The sequence below is a fragment of the Lathyrus oleraceus genome, chromosome 6 (genome assembly GCF_024323335.1).
Source record: "Lathyrus oleraceus cultivar Zhongwan6 chromosome 6, CAAS_Psat_ZW6_1.0, whole genome shotgun sequence".
NCBI classification, from domain to species: domain Eukaryota; kingdom Viridiplantae; phylum Streptophyta; class Magnoliopsida; order Fabales; family Fabaceae; genus Lathyrus; species Lathyrus oleraceus.
This window is the reverse complement of record NC_066584.1, coordinates 523,004,331-523,031,955: the sequence shown is the minus strand read 5'-3', so window position 1 is coordinate 523,031,955 and position 27,625 is coordinate 523,004,331. Positions and strand designations below refer to the sequence as shown.

Genomic DNA, 27,625 nt, shown 5'->3' with positions numbered 1-27,625 from the left:
TCTTCGTAAACTGCCTTCTTCCCGGGTTAATGTGCCTCACAGATTTCTTGTCCTTTTTCTTCTTGAGCAAGAGAGTCTTTAGTTCCTCCTGCCCCTTGGATAAGTTCAAGATCATCTCCTGGAGTTGAGCATTCTGAGCCTGGAGATCTTTGACAGTTTGTTCGAGGTCCATTTTTCTGTTTGAAGGAAAACCGTGAGAATACTGATCCTTTTAGAGTACCTGTTATGCAATGTCATGTTATGCTATGCAATGTATGAAATGTTTTCAAGGACTTTTGGAATTTAATTTTGCATAAACTACCAAAAAAGAAAGCCACTTTTATTAATAATATTTGATTAATATTCATTATAATAAGAAGTAAAATACAATAAAAGCTCAGGTCTCCCAGGGACGGCTTCTTTTTGGGCGAAGATATGTATTGAGTCTTCGTTCCTCATTAAGCTGGCCGGTGAGCTCTAACACCTTCTTCCTTGTAGCACAGAACTGGGCTTCAAAAGTATCCCTTTCCTCTCTCAACTGGATCCAGGACTTCTTTAACTCTTCAACATCGGTAGGCATATCTGGATAAGGAACGATCTGAGGAGTACCTCCTTCAGCTTCTGGTTCAACAATCAGTGGTCCGACTGCCAGATATGGCATGACAAGTTCACGAGCTCTTGTGCGGACCCATCTGAGATAAGGTTCCATAGGAATAGAGTTTTTCTGTCCTAAAGTACTTCTTTTCACCATGCCCCAAGCTCGCACAAATCTTTGACGGAGACCTTGGGAATCGTTATCATAGTCAAACACCGTGCCTTGTATAATTATTTCATGTGGACCATCTCTTCGAGCACAACCAAACTGACGTAGGGCTAAAGCAGGATTATAAGTAATACCTCCTCTTATCCCCATGAGTGGTACATTAGGGAATTCTCCATAACGGTCAATGATGATATTGTTTTCTTTGAAATGAGGACACCAACGGATGTCTGAGTGGGAGAGCGACATTATCCTTTGAGACCATCTCAAACTTTGCTCATTCTTCAAGACTGACTGAGGAAGGTGCGAAATAAACCACCTGGATAATAAAGGTATGCAGCACATGAGAGTCCCTTGCCTCTTCATAGTACGAGTGTGAAGGGAATGCAGAATGTCGCCGAGCAAGGTAGGCACAGGGTTACGAGCGAGAAATATCTGAATAGCATTCATATCTATGAATTGATCTGGATTAGGGAATAACACCAAACCATAGATTAGTAATGTTAGAATCTCCTCGAAAGCATGGACATTCATGACTTTTAAGAATTCTCGGGCCTTATTCATCAAAAATTTGGCAAGTAAACCCTTAACTCCACTTCTTGTTACCCAATTAGCTTCAATATCTGACTTTGTCATGTGTAAAGCTGCGGCAACTTTTTCGGACCTCGGAATCTTTTCTAAACCACTGAAAGGTATTTGATCAAGAATAGGTATCCCAAGCAGCTGGGAAAATTCTTCTAATGTGGGCACCAACTGATAATCTGGGAATGTGAAGCAATGATGTTTAGGATCGAAGAACTGGAATAGGACTCTCATCATATCTTCTTTGAAACCAGTGGTAACCAAATCGAGGAGAGAACCATGCTTTTTGACGAACTGAGCCTGATCAGGAAGTTCTGACACTAGATCCTTGAGTTGAGGAGAGATGACTACAAAATTTATCCGGATAGTCTTCCTGGGAGCCATAGCCTTACAAAATAGAGCCAAGTTAAATCCCTAAGTCCTCGAAGTGATTAGTGCAATGTCATAATGTTATGATGTTATGATGTTATGATGTTATGATGTTATGATATTATGATATTAAACAAATAACAAGCATAAGCAAGTCATACAACAATCATTCCTAGGTTTTAAGGCTTGCATGAGTTCCATAGGTAAGTACCCTCCCCACTGAAGTTTGGTGGGTTCAACCTGTCTTAGAATAGTAACCGGGTTCTAGAAGGATCTCAAATCATTGACCTTTCCTTAAGTCCACTTCAGTGCAACACCAAGTGGTTGACCGAAGCTTCCCTAAAGTCCAATCTCAAAGAGTGTAGTATCGAGTCTCAACCAACTCCAGTCGGAACCGAAGCCAGTTATCTCACTACTTTCTAATGGCCAGGATGAGTCAATTAGGGTTCTAAAGGTCTGGTTAATGCTTTTATGACACCACGCGAATGCCAAATATTTCCTCAACTAACATGAGGAACATCAGGACATCCAAAGTGCCACATTAACCGTAGCCATCATTTTGACCATTCCAGTATACGCCGGACAGTCGCGATGATCTCTTGCTACTTACCTAAGGTACACTAGATCCGGGTGTAGGATCTTTCACTCAAGCATAACATACCCAAGCAATCCCTTAAAAATAAATCAGACAAATTGAATAAGTGATCTTGTTTTTAAGGTAACCTCTCTTTTTAAATATTCCCCAGCAGAGTCGCCAGTTCTGTCATACGGTGAACTGGACTTTTTGTGGTTTTAATCGCAATGTCGCGGTTAGCAAGAGTCGCCACCGACTTTTCTTTTATCCAATAAGGAAAGGTGGAAAAGAACAGGAAAGACCTTAATTTAGATTTTGGGTTCGGGAGGTACATTATACAAAGGGAAGGTGTTAGCACCCTTTGTATCCATGGTTATCCATGGGCTCTTAATTGCTCGATCACTTATATTATTTTTGTCTAAAAAAAGTGTTTGTGAATTGTTTGGAAAATTGTTTTGAAAAGAGAATTTAACTTTGTAATGATTCTTGTATGAATGTATACAAAGTGGTTATCTCGTTTAGTTTTGAAAATTGTTTAGAAAAATATAACTCGGTAATGATTCTAGTATGAATGTATACCAAGTGGTGATTTTCTAAAGGTATTTTGAAAGGTGTGAGGTGCGAAAAAGTGTTTTAAGTTGTGAGCCAACAATTAAGAGTTATACCGACCCAAGGTCTTTACGGGCATTTCCTATCCTTATGAGGGTAAAACTGTCCTTATTATTGAGAAATAAGTAGTTTTATCCTTTGGATGTAAAAGGGTCATCGTAGGGTCATCGATTGGTCATTGAAGGCAACAGTTATGAGGATACCTTAGCATTCGAAGGGACTATCATCATTTAATCGTAGGCAACATCGGAGGGTCATCGAGGGACAAAATTGTATATTCGAAGGCAACATCCGAGGGACTATAATTTATTTTATGATGATTTAACCGAAGGGTCTTTGCTAAGGGTATCCCCACATTCGCGGGACATGACCGTAATATCGTAATCGTAAGGCAACAAAGAGAGGTCCAAGATCACTTATTCAAAGGCAAAGTTTTACAATTAATTAGGTGATTAGGAGGAATTCTCCCACATTAAAATTAATACATTAAAATTAATACATTAAAATTAATACATTAAAATTAATACATTAAAATTAATACATCAAAATTAATTAGGTAATTTAGGGTGAAAACTCCACAAGGGTATCCCACAAATAAAGTGGAATACCTAGCCAATAACCTTTTTCTGGGATATGTGAACCTTTTCGAAGCTCAAAAAGAAACATGTCAGAATACCAAATCAGGGTGCAATCGAAGATTACACCGGAAAAATATCGCAACAGTAAATAGGATAGGATGAATAATGCATGACTATGATAAAAACATAAAAAAAAAACAGACTAGAAAAATCAGGTACTGTCTCGTTCGCCTCTGCCTCGCCTAGCGAAGGCCAGGCGAACGGCCACGGATTTTGAATTTTGAGAAAAACAGCCCCATGTTAGGAACCTTGAACTTTATGGCATTTTATCACGGGAACAGCATGGTCAAACATTCAGGGTATTCAGGCATATTTAAATTCACATACGAAAGCAAATTATATATCAACATTTAATCATGATGCATTATATGTGTAGATATGGCCAATTGAAAGTATAAACAATAGAGATATGCAAACTTGTTTGCCAATTCAAGGTTGAAGGGATTGACCACTTGTGGTATCGGAATGAGTTAGGCGGCGGGAATTGGGCGGCGATGGCTTCGGGGCGGATGAGCTGCCTTCAGGGTTTCTTTATTCTGAATTCTCCGGGTTGGCAGGGTTCCTATGCCAAAGTTTCTATCCGTCCTTCTCTGTTCTCTCTCTTTCTTTTTCCTCAAGGTTTTGTTCCAAGGAAACCTCAGAGTGTTTTGCTTCTCTTCCTTCTTTCTCCAGTGAATCTCCCAGTGTAAACTCTAAGTCTAACTCCAAGTCCTTTTCCTCTACTGAAACTTCAGTATTTATAGACTAATTTTGTGGGTAATGGGCTTGGAATGAGGGAGACCCAAGTCCAAAATAATTTGTTTTATTTTATTTATTTATTTATTTTAATTATTTAATTAATTAATTAATTAATTAATTAATTAATTAATTAATTAATTAATTATTATTTTTTTTTTTTTTAGGAAAAATGATGGGTAAATTTTGGGGTATGACATATACATATTCGTGTCATTTATTCTTTCTGTACTTTTATTTTTTTTCATTATTGTTCATAAGTTCATCATTGATTTTTCGAAAAAATAACAGAAATTGATCATATAAATTGATATAATCTAATTCATCCCCTTAGATTGTACTATATAATTACAATTAGCATCATAGCAGGTTAAGGTAAATTGCTTCTCGATCCGAGTAAATATAACTTCCGCAAAATCGTTTTTGGAATATGGTAGCAGGAACAACAAACCTCTATGTTTCGTTGGTTAATATTATGACTTATGGAAAATTCACATGTCAATGTACTTAGAAACACAAATAGAAGAAATATTAGACGCATTTGAGAATGGTCCATTTGTTCCTACACCGGTCATAAGTGATGTCTATGGGATGTTCATGGGTGTGGATCGACCCACGAGCCTGCTGATCCAACCCAATCCAACCCATAAATTAACTGAACCCATTCATTTACGAGTATATTCAATCCAACCGATAATAACCCGTATAGTTTTGGTTCGGGTATCGAGTTTGAGTTTTGCAACCCGCAGACCCGTTGACTCAACCCATTGATGTGACTTTAGTAATTTATTATTATTTTAAATAAAATTATAAAATTAATATATCACTAATAACCATAATTTTTTCAAAAAAAATTATTCTCCACTAATCATACTACTAAATCAATGAGTTTACTTAATTCTAAGATTAAATGTTCTTTCTTATTTTCTTTTGTATCATTTCTAACTTATGTATTTTATGAAAATAACGTGTCTTGTTGAATTTTATACTATTATAAAGTGTTATGTCGTGTAGATGAATTTTATTCGATATTATATGATGTGTTTCATTGAATTTGAGTGTTATAGTTGTATTGAGTTGTGTTACATTTTTTTAAAACTGACAAAAAGAATCATACAAAATATATTTTTTATTTGAAACACAACCCGCTAACCCAACCCAATCCAACCCATTAATGAACGGGTCGATTCGGGTTGGTTTTGACAATGAAATTGCGGGTTGGACGACAGACCCAACCCATTAAAGTTTGAACGGGTTGAGTAACGGGTTAGGCCAAACCCGATCTAACCCAACATGTGTACACCCCTAGTGACGTGGAACAAGCAAATGTGAAAGGCTCTTGGAATTAAGATGACAAGAAGAAAGTACTATTTAACAAAAAGGCAAAAAAAAATCTTACACCTGCACTAGGTATGGATGAAATCTTCCATGTTTCAAATTGTAAAAAAGAAAAAGAAATTTGAGACATTTTGGAAGTGACTCATGAAGGTACGAAAGAAGTAAAGAGATCCAAACTAAATACTCTATCACAAGAATACGAGATGTTTAGAATGTTGCCATGAGAAATAATCATTGAGTTCCAAAAGAAATTCTTACACTTAACAAATCACTTAATGACTCTTGAAAAAACATTTATAAACGATGACTTAAATCTCAAATTCCTAAGATAATTGACAAGGGCGTGGAAATCAAAAGTGACAGCAATATCGAAAAAGAAAAGTTTCTCCAAAATATCTTCTGCAGTACTGTTTGGTAAAATCCTAGAACATGAAATAAAACTCGAAAGGTTAGAAAAGGATGAAGATCAAGAAAAAAAAAACCAAAATTATTTCTTTAAGAGTATAATCAATGAAGGCAATTCAAGATGATGATTCAGATCTGTCATGCCCTAATCTTATCCGGGCACTTGTTTTAATTCATCTAGTCAATTTGTATTTTGTCACATTTTTTTTATATTTTGCATTTTATTCATATTTTAATTTATTCATTTTAATTTTTTAAAATTTAAAATATCATGTTTGTTTTTACATTTGGATCATATGCATTTTATTACAAAATAAATAATTATTTATGTTAATGAAAATGGTTATGTGCATATGCATTCATTTGACTTTTCCATCAAGTTTCTAACTTGCATACAACACAAAACAAAAAGAGTGCATTATAATTCATTCATCATCATAGTAATCCATGCATTACATCATTGGATAATCATCATCATACATCATGAGCACAAAGTCAACAAAAATCAAAGCTTTTTGCACAAAATGACAAATTTGGATCACACTTGTTTTGTCTAACTAACTATGCATGATCATACATTCATACATCATCCAATTCTAACCAAATTCACACGTATCAACTCAATTTGAGATCACAATTCAAACTAATTTCATTTCAAATTCAAACTCAATTCAAATTCAATTAAATTACATCCAATATTTGTATTCACTTATAATATTGGTTATTGAGTGCTCCTACTTTATAGCTAATATTGTAATCCTTGAGTATCAATTTGTGTTATCCACACAAGAGGTGTAATCTTTGTAACTATATTTTTCATGTGATCTAATTGTAAACTATGATAGTTTAATTTTTTGTTAGGTGTAAAGATTTTAAGTTGTACTTACTTTAAAAACTCGATGTAAAAGGTTGTAAGTTGAATCTTTGTAAATTTGAATCTATATTAAAAATATTTTGTAAAAATTGCAAGTTGAATATATTTTAAAAGCTTGATATTAGTAAAATATCAAGATATTTTTCTTTAATTTTAAATTAATAAAAATAAAATTAAACATAACTTAATTAAATTATATTTTAAGTCTCAAAATATGTTGCTTATTGCTTAATGTATTAAAAGAATAACGAAAAATAAGATATAAAATTTTCAAAGAATAAATTAAGAAATAATGCAAAAGAATAAAATAAATTTTGAAATATTTTTTTAACAAGTATAAAAAAATATTTGCTTTATCAAATATTTAATTGAATATATAATACATAATTTTAATTTCAACATCATCAAAGTTGAGATGGCCGAGTTGGTCTAAGGCGCCAGATTAAGGTTCTGGTCCGAAAGGGCGTGGGTTCAAATCCCACTCTCAACAAGAATAACTTTTTATTTTATTTTTTGTATATCGTTATTTCATAACCTTAGCCCAATGATTATCAAACGTGTGGGCTATGTGTCTAGCACGTTTTGAGCAACTAATGAGAGTTCACCGCTCATAACCAAAGAGTCGTAGGTCTCACTTACCGGCTAGCTGTGTCTCACATGTTAAAGGGATGAATCATCTACTAATATCACTATTTCATCAAGGCTTGACCACATACAACCAAAATAATAGGCAAATGATTCAGTTTTCTTCACGGAAGGACCAATATTATAAATATCTAATTTAATAGTAATGTTAAAAGATGATCAATGATTCACATATCATCAACCTTAAGACACTCGTTTGATCTATCGTAGACAGAATCACGCATACACACACAAGCACATGTGTGCACATACACACATACAATCACACACATATCCACAGTGTTAGTTCCAATCAACTTTTCACTTTAAAGGACGAAAAGCAAATATGTTCACATGTCGATTCGTATGTTACAAAAAAAAATTAGGAATTTAATCACTATCTATGGTGTTCGGCCATATATCTTTCATACATAAAAAATTGGGTTAATTAAGTTTTTGGTCCTCATAAATATTGTCATTTTCACTTTTAGTCCCTAAAATGTTTTCCTTTAAAGAATGGTCCTCCTAATATTTTATGTCCACACTTTTGATCCCTCTTGTCAAAGTCCATTAACAGAAGCTGACGTGGCGCGTCACGTGGAAAATTTTGTGACTGGGCATACATATGGCAGTGCCAGCGTGACAAAATGCTTACATGGTATACCACGTGACTAAAGTCAACATTATTCATGAACCCCAAAAAATCATAATTAATCGGTAACTAAAATCATAACTAATATGTAGTAAATACATTGCAAAAACCTGATCAGAGAAAACATACTAATTTTCTCACCAATTGCTTTATGAAGGATTAATAGTAACAGTAACAAAAGATATTATTTTGCAATAGATATTATTTCAACTATTAGAGTGACAGTATGACCTTGAAAATATTCTATTCAAAACCTAACAAAATGGTAGGGGTGGTTGACTAGATCCATGTTTATGCGTAGTAAAAGAGGGATATCGAAATTCCTCAAAGTTCATAATAAATATTTTCTCTTAAATGCAACATGAAATTTGTTGTCACATGTACGTGCTTCCTCTTTATCAAAAGAGAATGTTTTTACTTTTGACTTGGTCTGGTGTTTATAGCTTAGGTTTCCTGATTAATGGTGGGTGATCCATGAGAAAGACAAGTTTGATTGTATACATTCTCTGGTTTTTGAACTTGCTACAAATTAGTTATGATTTTAATTATAATTAGTTATAAAATTTTATGGATTCAAATATGGTGTTGACCTTAGCCATGTGGCATGCCACGTCGACATCTTTGTCAAGTGGACATTGTCATATGTGCGTCGAATCACCCAAAAACTTCCACATGACACACCACATCAGTTTGTGGAAGAAAGATATTAGAAGATTTTTTTTTTTTTAAATTTAAAAAGATTAAAAGACCAAAATTTATTTAACTTAAAAAAAATTATATTTAAGAGATGTGTTAACTTGTTCCAGAAGAACATGTTAAAGAAATAAATATAAAACATTGTTTATAAGTTTTCAATTTTTCAAATTTGTAAAATTTACTTTTTTAACATCAACTTTTTTTATTTTTAAATTTCTTAGCATGTAAACGGAACATGTTAGTTAGCTCTTTTAAGATTAAAAAATATATTATTTATTTATTTTTTAAGATTATTAAAATTTTAGAAATGATTAAAAAAAGTAATCTCTTAGAAAAAAAAAACTTAACTTTTTTGCGTATGGACTAAGCTAGGTACCATCGAAATAATTTTACGTAGTTAATCAAAAATATTATTTATTTCAATGTATTGAATTAGTTTGGATACAAATTTAATAGTTTAGACATGATTAAACAAAACGGTTCTATGGTGTAGTGGTTAGCACTCAGGACTTTGAATCCTGCGACCTGGGTTCGACTCCCGGTAGGACCTTCTTTTTTTTAATTCATTTTCTTTTATTGAATACCGGAGAAGATCTACTACATGTTATTATTATTTTGCTCTTTTTACTTCGTTCAAGTTATTCCTAAATCCGACGATGGAAGAGAAATTCAAAACCCTAGAAATTGTTGAGAAAATCCCAAAATCCGGTGTGTTTTATCTTAACCTTAATCGCCCCTCACAGCGCAACGCTCTGACGCATGATTTCTTCTCTGAATTCCCCAAAGCCCTGTATGCACTCGATCACAACCCTGATGTCAACGTTATCGTTTTGTCCGGCGCCGGAAAACACTTCTGCTCCGGCATCGATCTTTCCCTTTTGAATTCTACCGCCGGGGAATTGTCCGGGGAGAGTCTCCGTCGACAGATCTTGGCGATGCAAGATTCGATCACTGCTCTGGAACGATGCCGTAAGCCTGTGATTGCAAGTATACACGGAGGTTGCATCGGTGGTGGAATCGACATCATAACCGCGTGTGACATAAGGGTTTGCACGGAGGATGCGTTTTTCTCGGTGAAAGAAGTGGATTTGGCTTTGGCGGCTGATTTGGGATCACTTCAAAGACTACCGAGTATTGTTGGTTTCGGCAATGCGATGGAGTTGGCTTTGACTGCTAGAAGATTCTCCGGTTTGGAGGCAAAAGAGTTGGGTCTGGTTTCTGGCGTTTTTCATTCGCAACATGAGCTTGATGAGGGTGTTAGGGAACTTGCTCAGGGTTGGTTTCTTTTTCTTACTCTCTGTTTTTCATTCATTAGTGTTATTATATTAATTGGGTGGCATACACAGGAATTGCTAGCAAGTCACCAGTTGCTGTTGTTGGAACAAAGACTGTGTTACTTAAGAGTAGGGACTTGACAGTGGATCAAGGGTTGGATTTTGTTGCAACTTTAAATTCTGCAAGATTGTTATCCAGTGACTTAGTTGAAGCAGTTGCTGCAGTGAAACAGAAAAGAAGGCCAGTTTATTCTAAGCTCTAATTGTTCAATATGTATTTGATGATGAGATACAAATAAGACATTTGGCTATGCCAGGAAATAAAGGTAGCTGTTGCTATTGTATGCATTACACAGAAGTGCTTCTACAACTGAAGAAATGTAGTTAACTTCCCCCTTCCTAAACCCTGTTTTAAGTTGTGCATTATAGTAGCAATTACAAACTTGTTCCTAAATCATTTCCGTATCATTTAGGTCAACTACTGGTAAGGACATTGTATTGGAGGCACCTGTCCCCACTCACGCATACGATTTTCTTATTTTGCTATTATTTATTATATTTTTTTATTTCCAAATTAACTATTGTTCTTTCTTGCGGTAAATTGTTCAATCATTTTATTTCTGATAGGACAGATAAATTTTTGGATGGGTGATTGATCCTATAAATAAATAAATAATGTATATTGGATAGTGTTGAAACTAAAATAAATCATACAACTTTAAGAATAAGATTTGAGAAATTTTCAATTTTTTAGCTACAAAATTATTGTTTTTTCTTTTTCCAATTTTTACTTAGTAATAATTATGTCATTATTTTATCAATTTATACATACATATTTTATTTTATATAAACATTTACAATTAAAAATGGTGCAGTCTTTATTTAGGTCAGATATCTATTTTTTCATATAATAATAATTATTATAATAGTATTTTCCGTCCCTATAAATAACTTAACATTTAATTTTAATTTTTAAAAGTCTCCTTCGAATAATGGTTTTTATAAAAAAAATTGTACACGGTTTTGATCTCTACCGTCTAACTGAAGCTGGCGTGACACTTAAAGTCAATATTTTGTTTGAGTAAAAAAAATACAGTAGATTGTGGGGGTGACTAACCTTGGTAAACTAATAGGTATATATTCTAGTCTTTCTTATACTTGTGGAGTAATTGTTGGAGTGTTTAGGAATGTATGGCTTTGAATCAGATTTGTAAGTTTTTAATTATCGGTTTGAATAGTTTTGTTAGAGCTAATAAAATTACAAATGTTTTTTTTTGAGTGTTTTAGAATTATGTTAGATCATGATGTGGTTCCTTTGGTTTCAATTATAAATTTATTTTTGACTATAATGGTTAAGAGGAATTTGATTTGTAGTGCACAGGAATTTGATTTGTAGTGCACATCTACTTGGTTGATGAAATAGTTGTGAGAGGAATGTAAAGTGATTGTTATTATGCATGCGTGCATGCCAACTGATTGATGAAATGGTTTTGATTACTTGAATGTAGATTGCATCACACAACACTTAAATTAGTACATCTATGCTGAACCTATTGATGTGCCAAAAACATAGGATTTTGATTTCATGTTATTAGAGGTCTCTAATTTTCAACTCACTGATAGATGTTAAACAAGATATCAACATAGAAAAAAATTGTTAGAGAGGTTCGTGCCTCTAGAAGAAGATCAGTGCCTCTACAATATCTGCCTCCACCATCAACAAACATATAAAATCAACAGGTTAAATATTGTTTTAGTAGTGAATATACTCTTACAACAAAAAATTGCATATATAAGTCAAGAGACCGGTCAAATAAGATGTTAATGTAAGTATAAATTATTAAGAGTATAAATTAGAGGTTTTAGTGACAATGAGTGGTACTACAATGATGAACTACTTAGTCAATGTGATAATGAAGATGAAAGCAATACTTCCAAGCTCAATATTCAAACATTTAAGCCGTCTAAAAAATGGAAGATAACGAATGGAAAGTTGAGACATATTTTGCTTCAAAACGAGAATTTCAAGAGGGATGAGGGCTTATTAAATACATTATGGTAGGAAGTTGAAGCTTAAGAAAAATGATAATAAGAGGACGACAATTATTTGCAAAGAAAAATGTTTGTGGAAGACTTATTATGCAAATATACAAAAATAATGACCAAAGTGTTGAGAAATAAGTGTGAGTTCTAAGTTCCACATTCCTTATAAAAGTGGAGGTTGAATACTTTATAAGTGAGAGGATCCATATACCTATCACCTTAAAATTTTAGGTGAATATATGGTGTCTCTCTCACTTGTTTAGGTGAATCTTTGACCTTTAGGTGAGTGTTAAACCCAATGTGAAGGCTCACTCCTCATGATGACCCATTAGTGGTATCAGAGTCGTGGTTCAAGTAAGGGACCGACTTCTTGTGTCGAAAGTCTTCCTAACATGGTGGTCAGGCGGCGTGTTCCGTTGAAGTGTCCATGACGAGATAAGATGTCTCTAAACATCGGTACAAGTATATGTATGAAAGAGTTTCCACTTGAGGAAAAGTATAGTGGTGAAGGAGAATAGTGATTCAAAACACAACGGAAATTAAAAATTTCATCCTTACGAATGGGCATGATCAGTAATAAAATCGTTACCTCATGTGGCGATTGAAACCCTTGATGTAGATCGAAGAAGTGATCACCCGTTGAATGGTGAAAACGCCTCTACTCAGTCCACACGGACAAATTCCTTCAATCTCAATGCTAACTGCTACGAATGAAGGCTTTGAGAGAGAGAGAGAGAGAGAGAGAGAGAGAGAGAGAGAGAGAGAGAGAGAGAGAGAGAGAGAGAGAGAGAGAGAGAGAGAGAAACAAAATTTTCATCTGAACAAATTCTTCTGCAAAAGGTTCTATTTATAGAACCACTTGTGTGGGCTGTAAGCTAAAAAGCTCACTTAAGTGTATGTGACCCATATCTTATGATATACCTAAATCACTTAAGTGCGTGGTACCTTACCATATTTCGTATTCTACTTAAGTGCACCGTACCTTACGATGTTCTACAATTCACTTAAGTGCACTGTATCCTACGGTGTTCCTTATTTACTTTATCTTTCATCAATCCGTCTTTTTTGTGTGTGACCTTGTAGGTTTTCGCGGCATTGACAATTATATTAAATCACATATTTAACATAATAAATAGTGAGCGGTATCTAGCAACACATCACTGTTATCCAAAACACGAAAATATCATGTGATCTGACAAATCCTTTTGTGATAATACTTATGTGTACAATTATCCTTTTGCCCTTATACCTATATTGAACACAAGACGTAGACTGTGTCATCATTGTTCAGTTCAATATTGGGTCCGTAGATATTTATCATGTTACGCAGGATGGGCAAATTCCATCCAGGTCACTCATGTCCCTCAGCATGCTTCGTGGAGTATCCATCAACTGTTTTTATGGTCATCCAGTTACGGACAACGTTTGATCAGCAATCACACACCCGACTCTACATCTAGGGTTCATAGTGGTTTCATGTCGAAGTGTGGTATACACCATTATCACCATGAGAATAACTTATGACACTTTGCATAACATTTTATATAGTATTCTCATAGCGGGTCAATCCAGTATAAATATTACTCCTGATATTCATACCTATGTTTAAGACTTGATAACTCCTTATCCATTATCCATGAGATGTGATCATTAGTCTATATATATAATAGTCTTAATACTTTAATGTTATCCCAATTCACAACAAAACTCGACTATAGATACTTTAAGAATAGTGTTCTTATGTTTAATGAGATCTCATGATTAAGTCACACTTAATACATTAAACAGACTAGTTATTCTAGAGACTTTATTAAACAAACATAATAAAAAAAAGTGTCTTTTATTATTAATAAATAATTCGATACAAGTATCAAAAGTATTGACCTCTAGGGTTTACACTACCAAGTGGATGGACTCACACTTGAGGGGGATATTGTTGAGAAATAAGTATGAGTTATAAGTTTCACATTGCTTAGAAAAGTGGAGGTTGAACACTTTATAAGTGAGATGCCACATACACCTATCACCTTAAGATTTTGGGTGAATATGTTGTGTCTCTCTCACTTGTTTGAGTGAGTCTTTGACCTTTAGGTGAGTGTTTGACCTAATGTGAATGTTTCCCCCTCATGATGACACATCACAAAACATATAGGATACACATATTTGGGTGATGTAAAATAACCACACAAAAATTATTGGATAGATTAAGATAAAAACAAAAAAATTGTGGGTTGAATTAGGCTGAGTTGTGAGTTATCCAATTGTTTTCTCCTTTTTATTTCTTATATAATAATATATGATGTGGCATTTTTTCCAAAAAAAATGGTTTAATCTATTAACGCTATTATTTTAGCATCAAATGTCTAAACGTACAATATAATTCACTATAAAAATAGTTACAAAACTAAAGTTTCATTATATTAATAGTTAGAATCGTATAAAATACTTACAAGTAAGCATGACAACAAAACTCATATATGAGAATAGTCACCTGAACATGTCTCGATATTGACAAGGAAAACCCATTTTTATTAAGTTAGGGTCTGAGTTTGAGTTTTCCTTGATTACTAAGTATGAAGATGAATTAAATAATAGAGACACTAGTACCCACCTCGAACCATCATTTGAACCGACTTTGTTTATATTAGTTTGTATATAATGTTAATTTCCATATGTATTTGCTATACAATCATGACTATTTTATAAATAGAGATGTCTACTATTATAATAATAATAATAATAATAATAATAATAATAATAATAATAATAATAATAATAATAATAATAATAATAATAATAATATATTTTAATAGTCTTCCAATCTTATCTTTCCCTTTAACTTTCATTTTCTTCATTCTTTTTACCTTTTCCTTTTCCTTTTCCGTTTCCTTTTCGATACCCCTTTCCATTCATTCCCTCCATTTCTTTCTTGTAACTATTTCATCCTCTATCACAACTTCTTCGGTTAAAAAGTTGTCATCAAAATCAAAATCATCCCTCTGATCTTAAAAATATACTTTCAAAATATTGTCTTCACTGGCATCATTTATTGTCCCATATCTTAACTTTAAACTATAGAATCAGATCAATATCATAATTACAATTCAATGCCTCTATATTAGGATTACAATTTACTCCCTCTTCTGCTATGTAAAAGGCCACCCTACGATCATTGTGTTATTCCAATATAGTAAGTGTTATTATTTTTTTATTTTTTTTTACGTATATCAAAAATATTAATAATTATTATTGTTTTTCAAATAATAATTTTTCTTTTATCTATAATACCCTTAATTATTTATTATATTTATTTTACTTTTTCTCTTTCACCGTAATAATTACTTAAAGGTATTTTTGAAAAAAATGTAATTAATATTATCTTGAAATTTATAAATCACAATTAAAAAATAATAATTTAAAAAAAAAAATGACATTTAGAAAAGAATGGATGAAATAATAGTCTCCCAATTGTAGTTTTCTACGTCTTTTTCCACAATATAGGTCTTTCCCTCACAATTATCTTTGTCCGTATCTTTTTCCAAAAGAATAATTTATCTCTCACAATTGACTTCATTAATAGAGTTGAAAAATTCTCAAAATCTACCTTAGTGGGTCTATGAACAAAATCTTATTCATTGTCCAACTTCACTACATTTGACCATACAACATTGCATTCAAGTAAAAGTAGAATTTCTTCTATTATTTCAAATTGTGATAATGAGTGGATAACATATAAATGCACACTCACAATCATAAGTGAAATATTTTACATCTTATTAGTACCTAAATCATCTTTTTTTTTTTTTTTAAAAAAAGAAAGAAAGAGTTTGAGAGAAAGAGGAGGGAGTGAGGATGGAGAAAGAGAAAGAGGAGAATGGTTGCGCAATCACTGTAATGTACGGTTGTGTTATCATAACCATGGACCATCATCTACGAGTTTTTAAAGACGGAGCTATCGTTATTCATCTCGATCGAATCAAAGCAATCGGACATTCCCAACAGATTCTCTCCGACTTCTCTCATCTCGCCGACCACCTCATCGATCTCACCGGCCACGTCATCCTCCCCGGACTCATCAACACACACGTTCACACCTCCCAACAACTTGCCAGAGGCATCGCCGATGACGTTGACTTAGTCACATGGCTCCACCACCGCATTTGGCCTTACGAATCCGCCATGTCCCAACACGATTCTTATCTCTCTACTTTACTTTGCGGCATCGAACTCATTCACTCCGGTGTTACCTGTTTTGCGGAAGCCGGTGGTCAACATGTTTCTGGAATGGCCAGCGCTGTTGAGTTGCTTGGTTTGCGTGCTTGTTTGACTCAGTCAACTATGGATTCTGGTCACGGTTTGCCTTCTTCTTGGGCTTCTCGTACTACTCAGGATTGCATTCAGTCTCAAAAGGATAGTTATCACAAGTACAATAATACAGCTCAAGGTCGCATTAGAATCTGGTTTGGAATCAGACAAATCATGAACTCTACGGAGAACTTGCTTCTTCAAACGAGAGATGCTGCTGCACAACTCAACACCGGAATACATATGGTAGGTATCATTGTAACTCGTTTCAATTTCATATTTAAAACATACTGACTACTAGAATTTGCATAATTGTCAGCATGTTGCAGAGATACCTTATGAGAATCAACTAGTTGTGGATGTTCACAAAGTTAATCATGGAACTGTTACATATTTGGACAAGATACACTTCCTTCAAAATAATCTATTAGCAGCTCATTCAGTTTGGGTGGATGATAATGAGGTAAAATTTTGCCCATTCAGTTCATCAATGGTGTTTGCAAGTATTTGCTGATATGGACTTTGTGGATCCAACACCAGACTTTAATTGAAATAATCCTTTCAAAATGCAAAATTTTCAGATATCTCTTCTTTCAAAGGCAGGGGTCAAAGTGTCTCACTGTCCAGCGGCTGCTATGAGAATGCTTGGATTTGCACCAGTAAGGGAGATGCTTGGTGCTGGCATCTGTGTCTCCTTGGGAACGGATGGGGCCCCATCAAACAATCGCATGAGCATTGGTTCTTCTCAACTTTATACTTTTACAATTCTTGTTTATTTTTATATTTTTCCTTAGTGTCATGTATACATACACATAGGGATTTTAATGTGAAGAATTTCTCATTTTCAAGACACTTATAAAATATACCATGGAAACAACCTACATGCATATATAGTGGGAGTCTCAAGCATGGGATGGAAAATGCTAGGTACAGTTTACTGAGAGGGAACTTTAATTAATACATTATATTTGCAGTTGATGAAATGTACCTAGCTTCTCTAATTAACAAAGGACGGGAAGTGTTTGCTAATGGAACTACAGATCCAACAGCACTGTCTGCCGAAACTATTCTTAAAATGGTCACAGTGAATGGTGCAAAGTCAGTACAATGGGATGATGAACTAGGTTCTCTTGAGGTTGGGAAAAAGGTTGGTACTGGTTCCAATTATATATGTTTTTATTCTCATTGTTGTTATTATAGTTATTATGGCTTTCTCCTTCTCGTTTAGCAAGAACTAACTGCTAGAATACCTTTTAGGTTCTCTTAAATTCAATGCAGACAACTTTGGCGAGGGGAACAGAGTTGTTAATTATTTTCTTATCTTCATTATGTTTTATTTTGCATAAATAAAGTACTAGTGAAACATGAAAAACTTATATCTGTTGGTTGTTAAGATGATTAATTTTCTGAACTTTGACAAACAATGAATGTATATAGGGAAAGTTTTCAAGATCTTATGGATCTAAGGTGAAAACTCAACTTTCACTATTGTGTAAAACCTATTACATTCAATTTGATAATTGGCTATTAGAATTTGGGTTGGGCTTAACTCAACCCTACAAAATCAACTTTTAAAGTGAAGAGTTCAATGCTTAAACTCGTGTTCATGCCTTATCTCATCTAATGTGGGAATCTTAACACCCCTCCCCCCTTCATGACTAGGCATCTAGAGCATGACCCGAGTGGTCTGGTAGCAGGTGGCCCTACTATCTCGGATAGACTCTAATACCGATTTGTGTACTTTTTTGAACTACGTTCCACATCACTGCAACATGCAAAAAACCTGACTACTGTATACAATGGAAAGAGGAGAGTAGCTCCACAAAATATATGCACATCAAGATGACTGGCTTTTGTGACAAGCAGACACGAAAACACACTAGTGTAAAACCTGGCACTGCAAACTGAGTTGCAAAAGCTTCAACCTGTACCCGGAACTCTGCAGCATGTTTGCAATTTGTGCAGCCCTGAAGAGAAATTCAATTTCATCTATATATCAATTTCCTATGTAGTAATCTCTTAGTATTTATTCGTCAAATGGCATTTAACACTCCCATCACAACCTACATGCGAAACTATCAAAAGCTATTAATTCACTCCCTTTTAGTTGTGCTGCCTTTACCATGTACATAGAAAATGTTGGGCCAAACTTAAATGTGGTGTAGCAAATGTGATTTCTCATGTTATGATCCAAAAACATTTGTAATCGTTTAAGTTTTTATCCAAACTTGATTGTTATGATTTCTCATGTCATGTCAAGTTCTACATATTGTGTGTGTGTGCGCGTGCGTCTTTTACCGTCTCAGTATATTTGCTCTACCCCGATGTAGTAAATCTGCTAATCGACCGAGTCTGGAGCTAGTGCATTAGGATGTTGGGCCGACCAAATGAATGGATAACCGCCAATCTTTCACTAGGTAAGGAGAATACATGGCAAAAAAGTTCCGGCTGACTGACCGAGTGGTAAGAAGTTTGAATACATGGCCTCACTTCTCATATGGCCCAAGACATAAGCCCCATGATGGTTACATAAGCTCGTTCACTTTATATATAAGGAGGCCTTACCCTATTTTAGTTCTCTCTCATACCCTATTCACTATCCTATTATACTGAGAGTGACTTTCGCATCAGATTGCTTTTGTATATAATGTTGTAAAAGAACCATGTACATGATTTTATTATAATATTCAGCATTTTTTCTACCAACAGAAGCTGACAGTGTCTGTACTTGTCCTTTATTAGGCTGACATTGTTGTTGTCAATCCTTCCACTTGGACTATGGTTCCTGTTCATGACTGGTAAGAACCCAATCCTTCTTGTGAAATAAATAATCTTTTTTAATAACTTATTTTTGATGACCTATTTTTGAATTAGATGACTATTGAATATTCTTCTAGGGTGATTTTGAAATTCTATAACGGTTTGGCTTCCCCAAGCATTATATAAAGCAATTGTGTGACTATGTGACATAAGTTCTATATCCTCTTGCAATCTTGACATGCTGAATACAACTTCTTTGTCATCATCATGTCATTCCAAATTTGTTTAAACCTTATATATTTACTGTTTAATTAATATGCAGCATCTCCAACATGGTTTATTGCATGCGAACAGAAAACGTGGTTTCTGTTATGTGCAATGGTCTGTGGATAATGAAAGACAAAAAGATTATCAATGTTGATGAGGTATTTCATTGAATTACTTAGGAGAGGCTTCCAAACTTGTTTTATGTTCCCTGCTACCACCTAGGCAGCGTCTTTTCGACTGTGTTCATTGTGACTTTAAATTTGATTGTCCATGACAGGAAGAAGTTATTTTGAAAGCCAAACAGGCTTCCGCTGAACTTCTGAAAAGGGCAGGCATACAATTACCAACTAGAATGAACTTCATTTGATTGTCTATGATAAGGAATATATGTAATAATATAAGCAACAAACTTGTACCGGAGGCGTCAGCTGTTGTTTTATGATGCTTGAGCTGATGAGCATAAGGCAGCTCGACTCGAGGTCGACAGGACCATTGGATGTTGGAGCCTTCTCACCCTTGATCAAATTAAAAGATTTATGTTGAATCTGTCTGGTAAAACATGAGTCATCTCACCCTTGAACAAATTAAAAATTGGAGAAGAATTCATATGGGATGTTTGACACCAAAAACACTTTTGATTAGATTAAACAGTACTTGACAAATCCACCCGTTCTATTGTTTGAAATGGCTCTTAGACCTCTGAAGCTGTATATTTCAACATCATAGAAAGCTTATTAGCACAATGTGGAAGGAGCCATTTATTATCTTAATAGAGTGTGTGTTGGAAATCTATCTTAAAACATGGATTGATTAGTAGACATTGCTATTGTCTGAGTTTTCATTATAATATGATCTATTGGAAGTTGTCAAAAGATAAGTTATCTTAGGTAGATGATCTACCATAATGAATTTTATAGGTTACGTCACATTATTTGTATTTTGGTGGATCTGAACACCAAGAGAAGTGTTGGAGTTGTATTTTGATGGATCTGAATACCAAAGAGAAGTGTTTGGAGTGAGAATTTTGATTATTTCCTCAAATGGAATTTTCACCAGATGCGTTCGAATTGAAGTATAAATATTTGAATATAAAGGAAAATATGAAACTTTAATCTCTAAATTACAATCATTATTGACATCCATGTTAATTAAAATTAGGGGATTCACAATTTTTAATTTAACATTTATCTAAAATACAAATGAACAACTTATATTGTAGCTAAATATTGTCTTATAGAAAAGAAATTGTTGAAGAAATTTGAAAACTTGACATTAAATCACATTCCAAAGAACTTAATCATGAGGTTAACAAATTAGTTAAAATAGCATGTGAATATAAGTTTTTCAAGAAATGAGTGGCAAGAGAGCTGGTAAGTGACACACTCTAATTAATTCTCAAATAAGAATATTTTATGTGAGGGAGAATTGTTTCAAATAAAAAACCTAAGATAACTCGTATTACAAATTCTCCTTATGAGTGAGTTTATAGGAGGATCATTGATTACATCTCATATCATCATGTTTTACTCTTACATCTGACAAAATTTTCAAAATATTTTAGAATTTGGATTTAGAAATTCATACACACCAATTACATAATAAACTCTCCTTAAAACACGTCAAATCAAAACTCGAAGTATCCAAGTGTTAGTGAGAAAAGAGTGTTATGAGAATGTATGTATTTGTATTTCATTTTATGAATTAATTTCTTTACTTTCAAGTCATTTATTGTTTTTCTGAAATTCATTTTCAAATCTTTTATTTTCGACTTTAAATGTCAACATGTTTCAAACTCATAATTTTTGCACAATATATCTTGAGATCTTTTCGAGTTTAATCCCTTAAGTGAAATCAAACTTGTTCTTATTTACCAAAATCCACAATAAATAGCGTCTCAACACAGCACAACCACACACAATCTTAGATACACTCAAAATTAAAGTTAAAAAATTGTTAGTATTTCAAATTCAAGATATTAAATAGAGGTTTTCCTTTTTAATTTGCAGAAGCTTTTAACCTCCTTAAAATTTGAAATCCAAAAATATCTATGAAAGAAAGGATGAATGGAGTTTCAGGAAGTTAAAAACGAAACATATAGCAAAAATTACATTCAAACAATATTGTTCAATGGATTCACTATGGTATTAAATTCCAAATTTTAATAGAGTATATATGAATATTGATTTTTTTTTTGTTGCAAAAATAAGAGTTCCTCTTTAATGAAGTGATTTATTGTAAAATAGATGCATCCGAATTTCAATATAATATAATGAATATTTTTGAATTTTTATAGGTTGTGTGATTACTACATAGAGTGCACGGCTCATTTATTCATAGTGAAGGAGAATAGCGATCCAAAACGTAGCGGAAATTACTCATTTAGTGATCCTTACGAATGAGCATGATCAATGATATAATCGTTACCTCTTGTGGAGATTGAAACCTTTGATGCAAATCTAAGGAGCGGTCACAAACGCTGAATGGTGACAACGCCTCTACTCAGTCCACACGAACAAATTCCTTTAGTCTCAGTGTTAGCTGCTACAAATGAAGGTTTTGAGTGAGAGAGAGAGAGAAATAAATTTCATCTGAACAAATGGTTCTTCACAAGGGTTCTATTTGTAGAACCACTTGTGTGGGATGTAAGCTAAAAAGCCCACTTAAGTGTATGTGACTCATATCTTATGATATATCAAAATCACTTAAGCGTGTGGTACCTTACCATATTTCGTATTCTACTTAAGTTCACCGTACCTTACGATGTTCTACAATTCACTTAAGTGCACCGTACCTTACAGTGTTCCTTATTTACTTTATCTCTCATCAATTTGTCCTTTTGTGTGTGACCTTGTAGGTTTTCACGGCAATGACAATTATATTAAATCACGTATTTAACATAATAAATAGTGACTGATATCTAGTAACACCACTGCTACCCAAGACACGAAAATGTCATGTGATCTGACAAATCCTTTTGTGATAATACTTGTGTGTATAATTATCCTTTTTGCCTTTATGTATATATTTAACACAAGACATAGACCGTATCATCCTTGTCTCGTTCAATATTGGACCCTTAGACATTTATCCTGTTACGCAGGATGAGCAAATTCCATCTGGGTCACTTATGTCCTTCAGCATGCTTCGTGGAGTATCCATCAACTGTCTTTATGGTCATCCAATTACGAACAATGTTTGATCAGCAATAAAGCACTCGACTCTACATCTAGAGTCCATAGTGGTTTCAGGTCGAAGGGTGATATACACCACTATCACCATGAGAATAACTTATGACACTTTGCATAATATTTTATATAGTATTCTCATAGCGGGTCAATCTAGTATAAATATTACTCATAATATTCATACCTATGTTTAAAACTTGATAACTCCTTATCCATGATCCATGAGATGTGATCATCAGTCTATATACATAATAGTCTTAATGCTTTAATGTTATCCCACTTCACAACAAAGCTCGACTACGAATACTTTAAGAATAATGTCCTTATGTTTAATGTGATCTCATGATTAAGTCACACTTGATACATTAAATGGACTAGCTATCCTAGGGACTTTATTAAACAGACATAATAAAGAAAAAACCTTTTATTATTAATAAATAATTCGATACAAGTACCAAAAGTATTGGCCTCTAGGGCGTACATCAACACATAGGGGTGTGGATGGTTTATAAACCAAACCAAATTGAACCAAATTTATGGTTTAGTTTAGATTTAAAATTCATTTCAATAAAAACAGTTATTTTTGCAAAACCTGTCTGGGTCTAAATCGGATCCGGTTACCATATTTTACAAAAACTTTCACATAGAAACACCCAACAATGCCAACATTAAAATCAACACAGAAAAGGAACAAAAATAAGATGTTGCGGTTCAGAGAAGTTTCCATCACAAGTTCAATGTGTTTAAGACTAACTTGTGTAACGCTAAGAGACGTTTGTTCATGAATTCTTCGGCAGTTCACAATGTTACTCGATTCTCGAATTTAACTCTACAGAACTGTTAGGTAATTGTTTGGAAATTTAGAGGTTATAGATTTTTATTTCTTCTAATGCAAATATTGTTCCTATTCTTCCTAGAACTGAAAACAACCTCTTCATTATGAAGTTTTATCCAAGGATTTGCTCAAAATTGATATTTTTAACTCATATTTGATTTAGATCTAGAGAATAATTTGTTGAAATAAACATTGATTTTGTAGGAAGGAGATCAATGATTTATATTTGCGATTTGCAATTTGAGAGTTTGAGAAAACAATTTGTGATTTGTAATATGAGAGTGTGTGAAGGCGATTTGAGTTTGTAATTTTAGATTCTAAAAGCGATTTACAGTTTATAATTAGAAGATTGCAATTGCGAGTTCTTGTACTTGTGCTTTGGAGCAGTGAACCCGATTTTAAACTGGTTCAGTAAAATGATAAACCGGTTTATCAATTTTTATGATATTAACTAGGCGGGATTTTTAAATATGGAATGGTTTGATTATGGATTTGGTTAAGAATAACCAATTTTTTTACACATCCCTGATTGTTCATTCATAATTTTTTTCTCATATTAAGTGATCCTATTTCTTCTTTAAGTGATCATGATCCATAAGGAATTGTTTTTTTAATCAAATCAAATGAATATATAAAATTCAAAAAAACCAAAGGACACCCAAAATACACTAAGCTACAACATCATATTAGCAATATAACCTTTAAGCTTAGGCCGCGCATCCAACCCTTATAAACAATATTGTCTATAATTTTGCTAACTATATTTGTGTTATCTATATTCCTATCGAAACAAATATCATTCCTAAATTACTATATTTCATAAATGGTCTCTGAAATGGCAATCTTCATGATGGAAGCTTTTTAACTTTTTCTTTTGGTGTATCTCGATATCCACTTGATTTTCTCCATCTAGTCTTTTGGATTGTGATGCACATCCATCCAATTGAGGATGCCATCCCAAATCCCAAAAATGATCATACACTCAAACAAAAGATGATTTATTAATTCATCAGCATTACAACAGAGACTGCAACTGTTGTTTTGAATCACCCCAAACCTAAGTAATTTATCTTTTGTGGCATGTCTTCTCTGCACAACTCTAGGGCGCACATAGTTGTATCTCAACATATGACTCCAACAAACTCTAGTGTTATTTTCAATCAACAACTACTATTGATATCAGTAGTCATCACATCCTTGCCTTTGAGGTAGTAGACATGAATCCACTTAACCCAGACATTATCAATCCCCCTGCATAAATTCCAAAGACACTTCAATAGAGTCACAATGTTCCAAACTTCAAATTAATCACATTAAAACCACCTTATTTGATATGACTACAAATCTTTAAGGCATTGAACATATTTAATGTGATCTATTTATTATCAAAATATTTATAAGACATTCGGTTTCTCCCTTATACCATATATTGAAACTCATATTTGTAATTATCAAAATCTTGATGGACTAAAATCCAAAAATATTTCAATACCAAAACATATTTATTATTTTTTTGTCACTTAAAATTTTAAAACATAGTACAAAACAAGTACTTTTGTGTTAGATATAGATTTTGCGGGTTATTCGAGGACATAATAGTAAATTTAGACGTGAATCCATAGGATGGAAAAAGGGACATAGACAGGGTTTGAGTTTAATAACCGAAACTAAGATAGATTGGTCCTATCATATCCATAACCACCCTTTGTGTGTTCTACTCTAACACGACCGCCGCCGTTCCTTCCTCTGCTCCCGATGGCTGCCGCAGCTGCTTTCAATGTTATATCACCGCCACTATTCTCACTGGTAATTACTTGTTCTTCTTCTTTTACTTTCCTTTGCTTTCCTTCAATTTATTTGATTCTTTCTGTTTTGGGTGGCTGGTTAGTCAAATGTTGCAGATACTAGAGCCTTAACAGTCACAGCCTTCAACCCTAACCCTAGAAATATCCCCACTCACCCATGTCTCGGATTCAAATTACGTACCACTAGCAGTATTCTTCCTGCTGCCAGACTCAAAGTCAGGGCGGCCATCGCTAATTCTGACTCAGAGGAAGTAATCGTACAATCAAAAGTGACTCACAAAGTATACTTTGAAATCGGTATTGGAAATCCAGTTGGACAACCTGTCGGAAAGATCGTCATCGGACTCTTCGGCGACGATGTCCCCCAAACTACCGAGAACTTCCGCGCCCTTTGCACCGGCGAGAAGGGCTTTGGCTACAAGAATTCCAACTTCCATCGCGTCATCAAAGATTTCATGATTCAAGGGGGAGATTTCGACAAAGGAAATGGAACGGGCGGCAAGAGTATATATGGTCGCACTTTCAAAGATGAGAATTTTAAACTCTCTCATACTGGACCCGGAACTGTTAGCATGGCAAATGCAGGTCCCAACACCAATGGGAGTCAGTTTTTCATATGCACCGTCAAGGTACTCCACAACATCTTTTACTTTCGATTCATATCATATCTCATGTTTGGTTCTGATATAATAAACTTAATTGGCATTGGCAGACACAGTGGCTTGATCAGAAACATGTTGTATTTGGCCAAGTTTTGGAAGGCATGGACATTGTTAGGTTGATTGAATCGCTAGAGACAGACCGCGGCGATCGTCCACGAAAGCAGGTGGTTATCAATGAATGCGGTGAGCTTCCAATTGCTTGACATGTTTAGTTTTGCCTGCTCATGATGAAACTCGCCTCTTGACGATCATAATTATAAATGAGTTCAGTGCCTACAAACTCTAGTAGAAATATAGTTGGAGTTGGTATCATCCTATTTGTGCCAGATTCTGAATAGGGTATCCTTAAAATAACCCAAACTGCAGATTCATTATGGAATGTTTCTACAAACTGCTGGCTGAAAGTTAATATTATTGTCATTGACTTGTCTAAGACATTCTGTTACCAATTCTATGACTTTGTTTTTTGAATGTGATGTTCTAGATTCATCTATCTCGTATCTTGTTTGCACCTGTTTCATTTTATGTCAAAGAAAAAACTTAGAACTTCACATATCTCTCCGTTGGTAAAGCTATGTTAATGAAAATCGGTGTGTACATATTAAAGATTCAGAGTTCTGTTTTGGATAGAAAGATATTCAAGAAAAATAGATGAATGTTTTAGAAGTAAATTATGTTTGTAAAGTATCATTTAAGCTTAAAAATGATATGGATTAGTATAGAATTTGATGTGGCATATCAACTTATAAATAAGAAGAAATTGACACGGTTCACAACTCATAACGACAGAACAAGGGGAGATTTGCTTCGGCCCTAGAATCTTATAATACAATCTTCCATGTACGTGCAAAATCAGAACTGTGGCAATTCAGTAACAGTTATTTTGTATTTGCTCTAAGATCACCCTCTGCTGCAGTCTTTGAAGCTTGTGTTATGTTCTCTATCTCCCCATCAGCTACACCTTCATCTCTTTGGTTTTAATATTACAAATGAGCATGGTTTTGTATTTTACGAGTTTTTTTCTTTCTTTCTTAGTTTAGGATTCGTGAACGAATATAGTCATTTCATTCACCACTGAAGAATCTAATCACAGAAATTTCTTGAGTTTATCGTTAACTCATAAAAAAATTTTAAAAAAATATTGGATATACTCAAAAACAATGAAGACTTGTAAAAAGGATATTGATAAGAATTGATTGTACCCATCTTTACTTTATTTTTAAATTACAAAAAATAAATTATAAATATTTATATTAATGAAGTTTTATTATTGATAATCTCATTATTAATGATTTTCTTACAAAATCTATACACATGCTTGTTTGTTTGTTAACTAAAATTTAATTGATCATAATTTATTAACCAGTTATACTACTACTATATATAATTAATTAAAAATGAATTATTGATTTTATTTATGTTTTTTTATAAGTTACACAAAGTAGTTTCTAAAATAGTAGCACGACTTTCTCAAGACCAAGACAACAACATGGTTAAAATAGGGTGAGTAATGAGTTACAAAATGTCAACATATCTATATTTAGAAAAATAATGGTGACATTTTTTTTCAGTTACTTGAATGATTTTACAGAGATATAGAAAACAAATAAAAAAAGGTAAGATGAAGTAAACCACCAAAACAGTATACAGATGG

General features: G+C 33.7%; 3 protein-coding genes and 2 non-coding genes across 5 annotated transcripts; all 5 read left to right on the top strand.

The window, feature by feature from the left end:
• Positions 1 to 7,272: 7,272 nt before the first annotated feature.
• Positions 7,273 to 7,353, top strand: TRNAL-AAG (transfer RNA leucine (anticodon AAG)). The gene has a single exon. It is a non-coding gene; the product is annotated as a tRNA-Leu (tRNA).
• A 1,960-nt stretch (positions 7,354 to 9,313) lies between these two features.
• Positions 9,314 to 9,385, top strand: TRNAQ-UUG (transfer RNA glutamine (anticodon UUG)). The gene has a single exon. It is a non-coding gene; the product is annotated as a tRNA-Gln (tRNA).
• Positions 9,346 to 10,683, top strand: LOC127092494 (delta(3,5)-Delta(2,4)-dienoyl-CoA isomerase, peroxisomal). Its single transcript, XM_051031374.1, has 2 exons — positions 9,346 to 10,110; positions 10,182 to 10,683. Exons 1-2 carry the CDS (start codon positions 9,492 to 9,494, stop codon positions 10,370 to 10,372), a joined length of 810 nt encoding a protein of 269 aa, XP_050887331.1. The 5' UTR covers positions 9,346 to 9,491; the 3' UTR covers positions 10,373 to 10,683.
• A 5,154-nt stretch (positions 10,684 to 15,837) lies between these two features.
• Positions 15,838 to 20,506, top strand: LOC127092493 (uncharacterized). Its single transcript, XM_051031373.1, has 7 exons — positions 15,838 to 16,703; positions 16,777 to 16,920; positions 17,039 to 17,195; positions 17,432 to 17,604; positions 19,200 to 19,255; positions 19,540 to 19,642; positions 19,762 to 20,506. Exons 1-7 carry the CDS (start codon positions 16,005 to 16,007, stop codon positions 19,849 to 19,851), a joined length of 1,422 nt encoding a protein of 473 aa, XP_050887330.1. The 5' UTR covers positions 15,838 to 16,004; the 3' UTR covers positions 19,852 to 20,506.
• A 4,554-nt stretch (positions 20,507 to 25,060) lies between these two features.
• Positions 25,061 to 26,464, top strand: LOC127092495 (peptidyl-prolyl cis-trans isomerase A1). The gene is made up of 3 exons (XM_051031375.1): positions 25,061 to 25,310; positions 25,393 to 25,938; positions 26,022 to 26,464. The coding sequence occupies exons 1-3, from the start codon at positions 25,260 to 25,262 to the stop codon at positions 26,172 to 26,174; spliced, it is 750 nt and encodes a 249-aa protein (XP_050887332.1). The 5' UTR covers positions 25,061 to 25,259; the 3' UTR covers positions 26,175 to 26,464.
• The last annotated feature ends 1,161 nt before the right edge of the window (positions 26,465 to 27,625 follow it).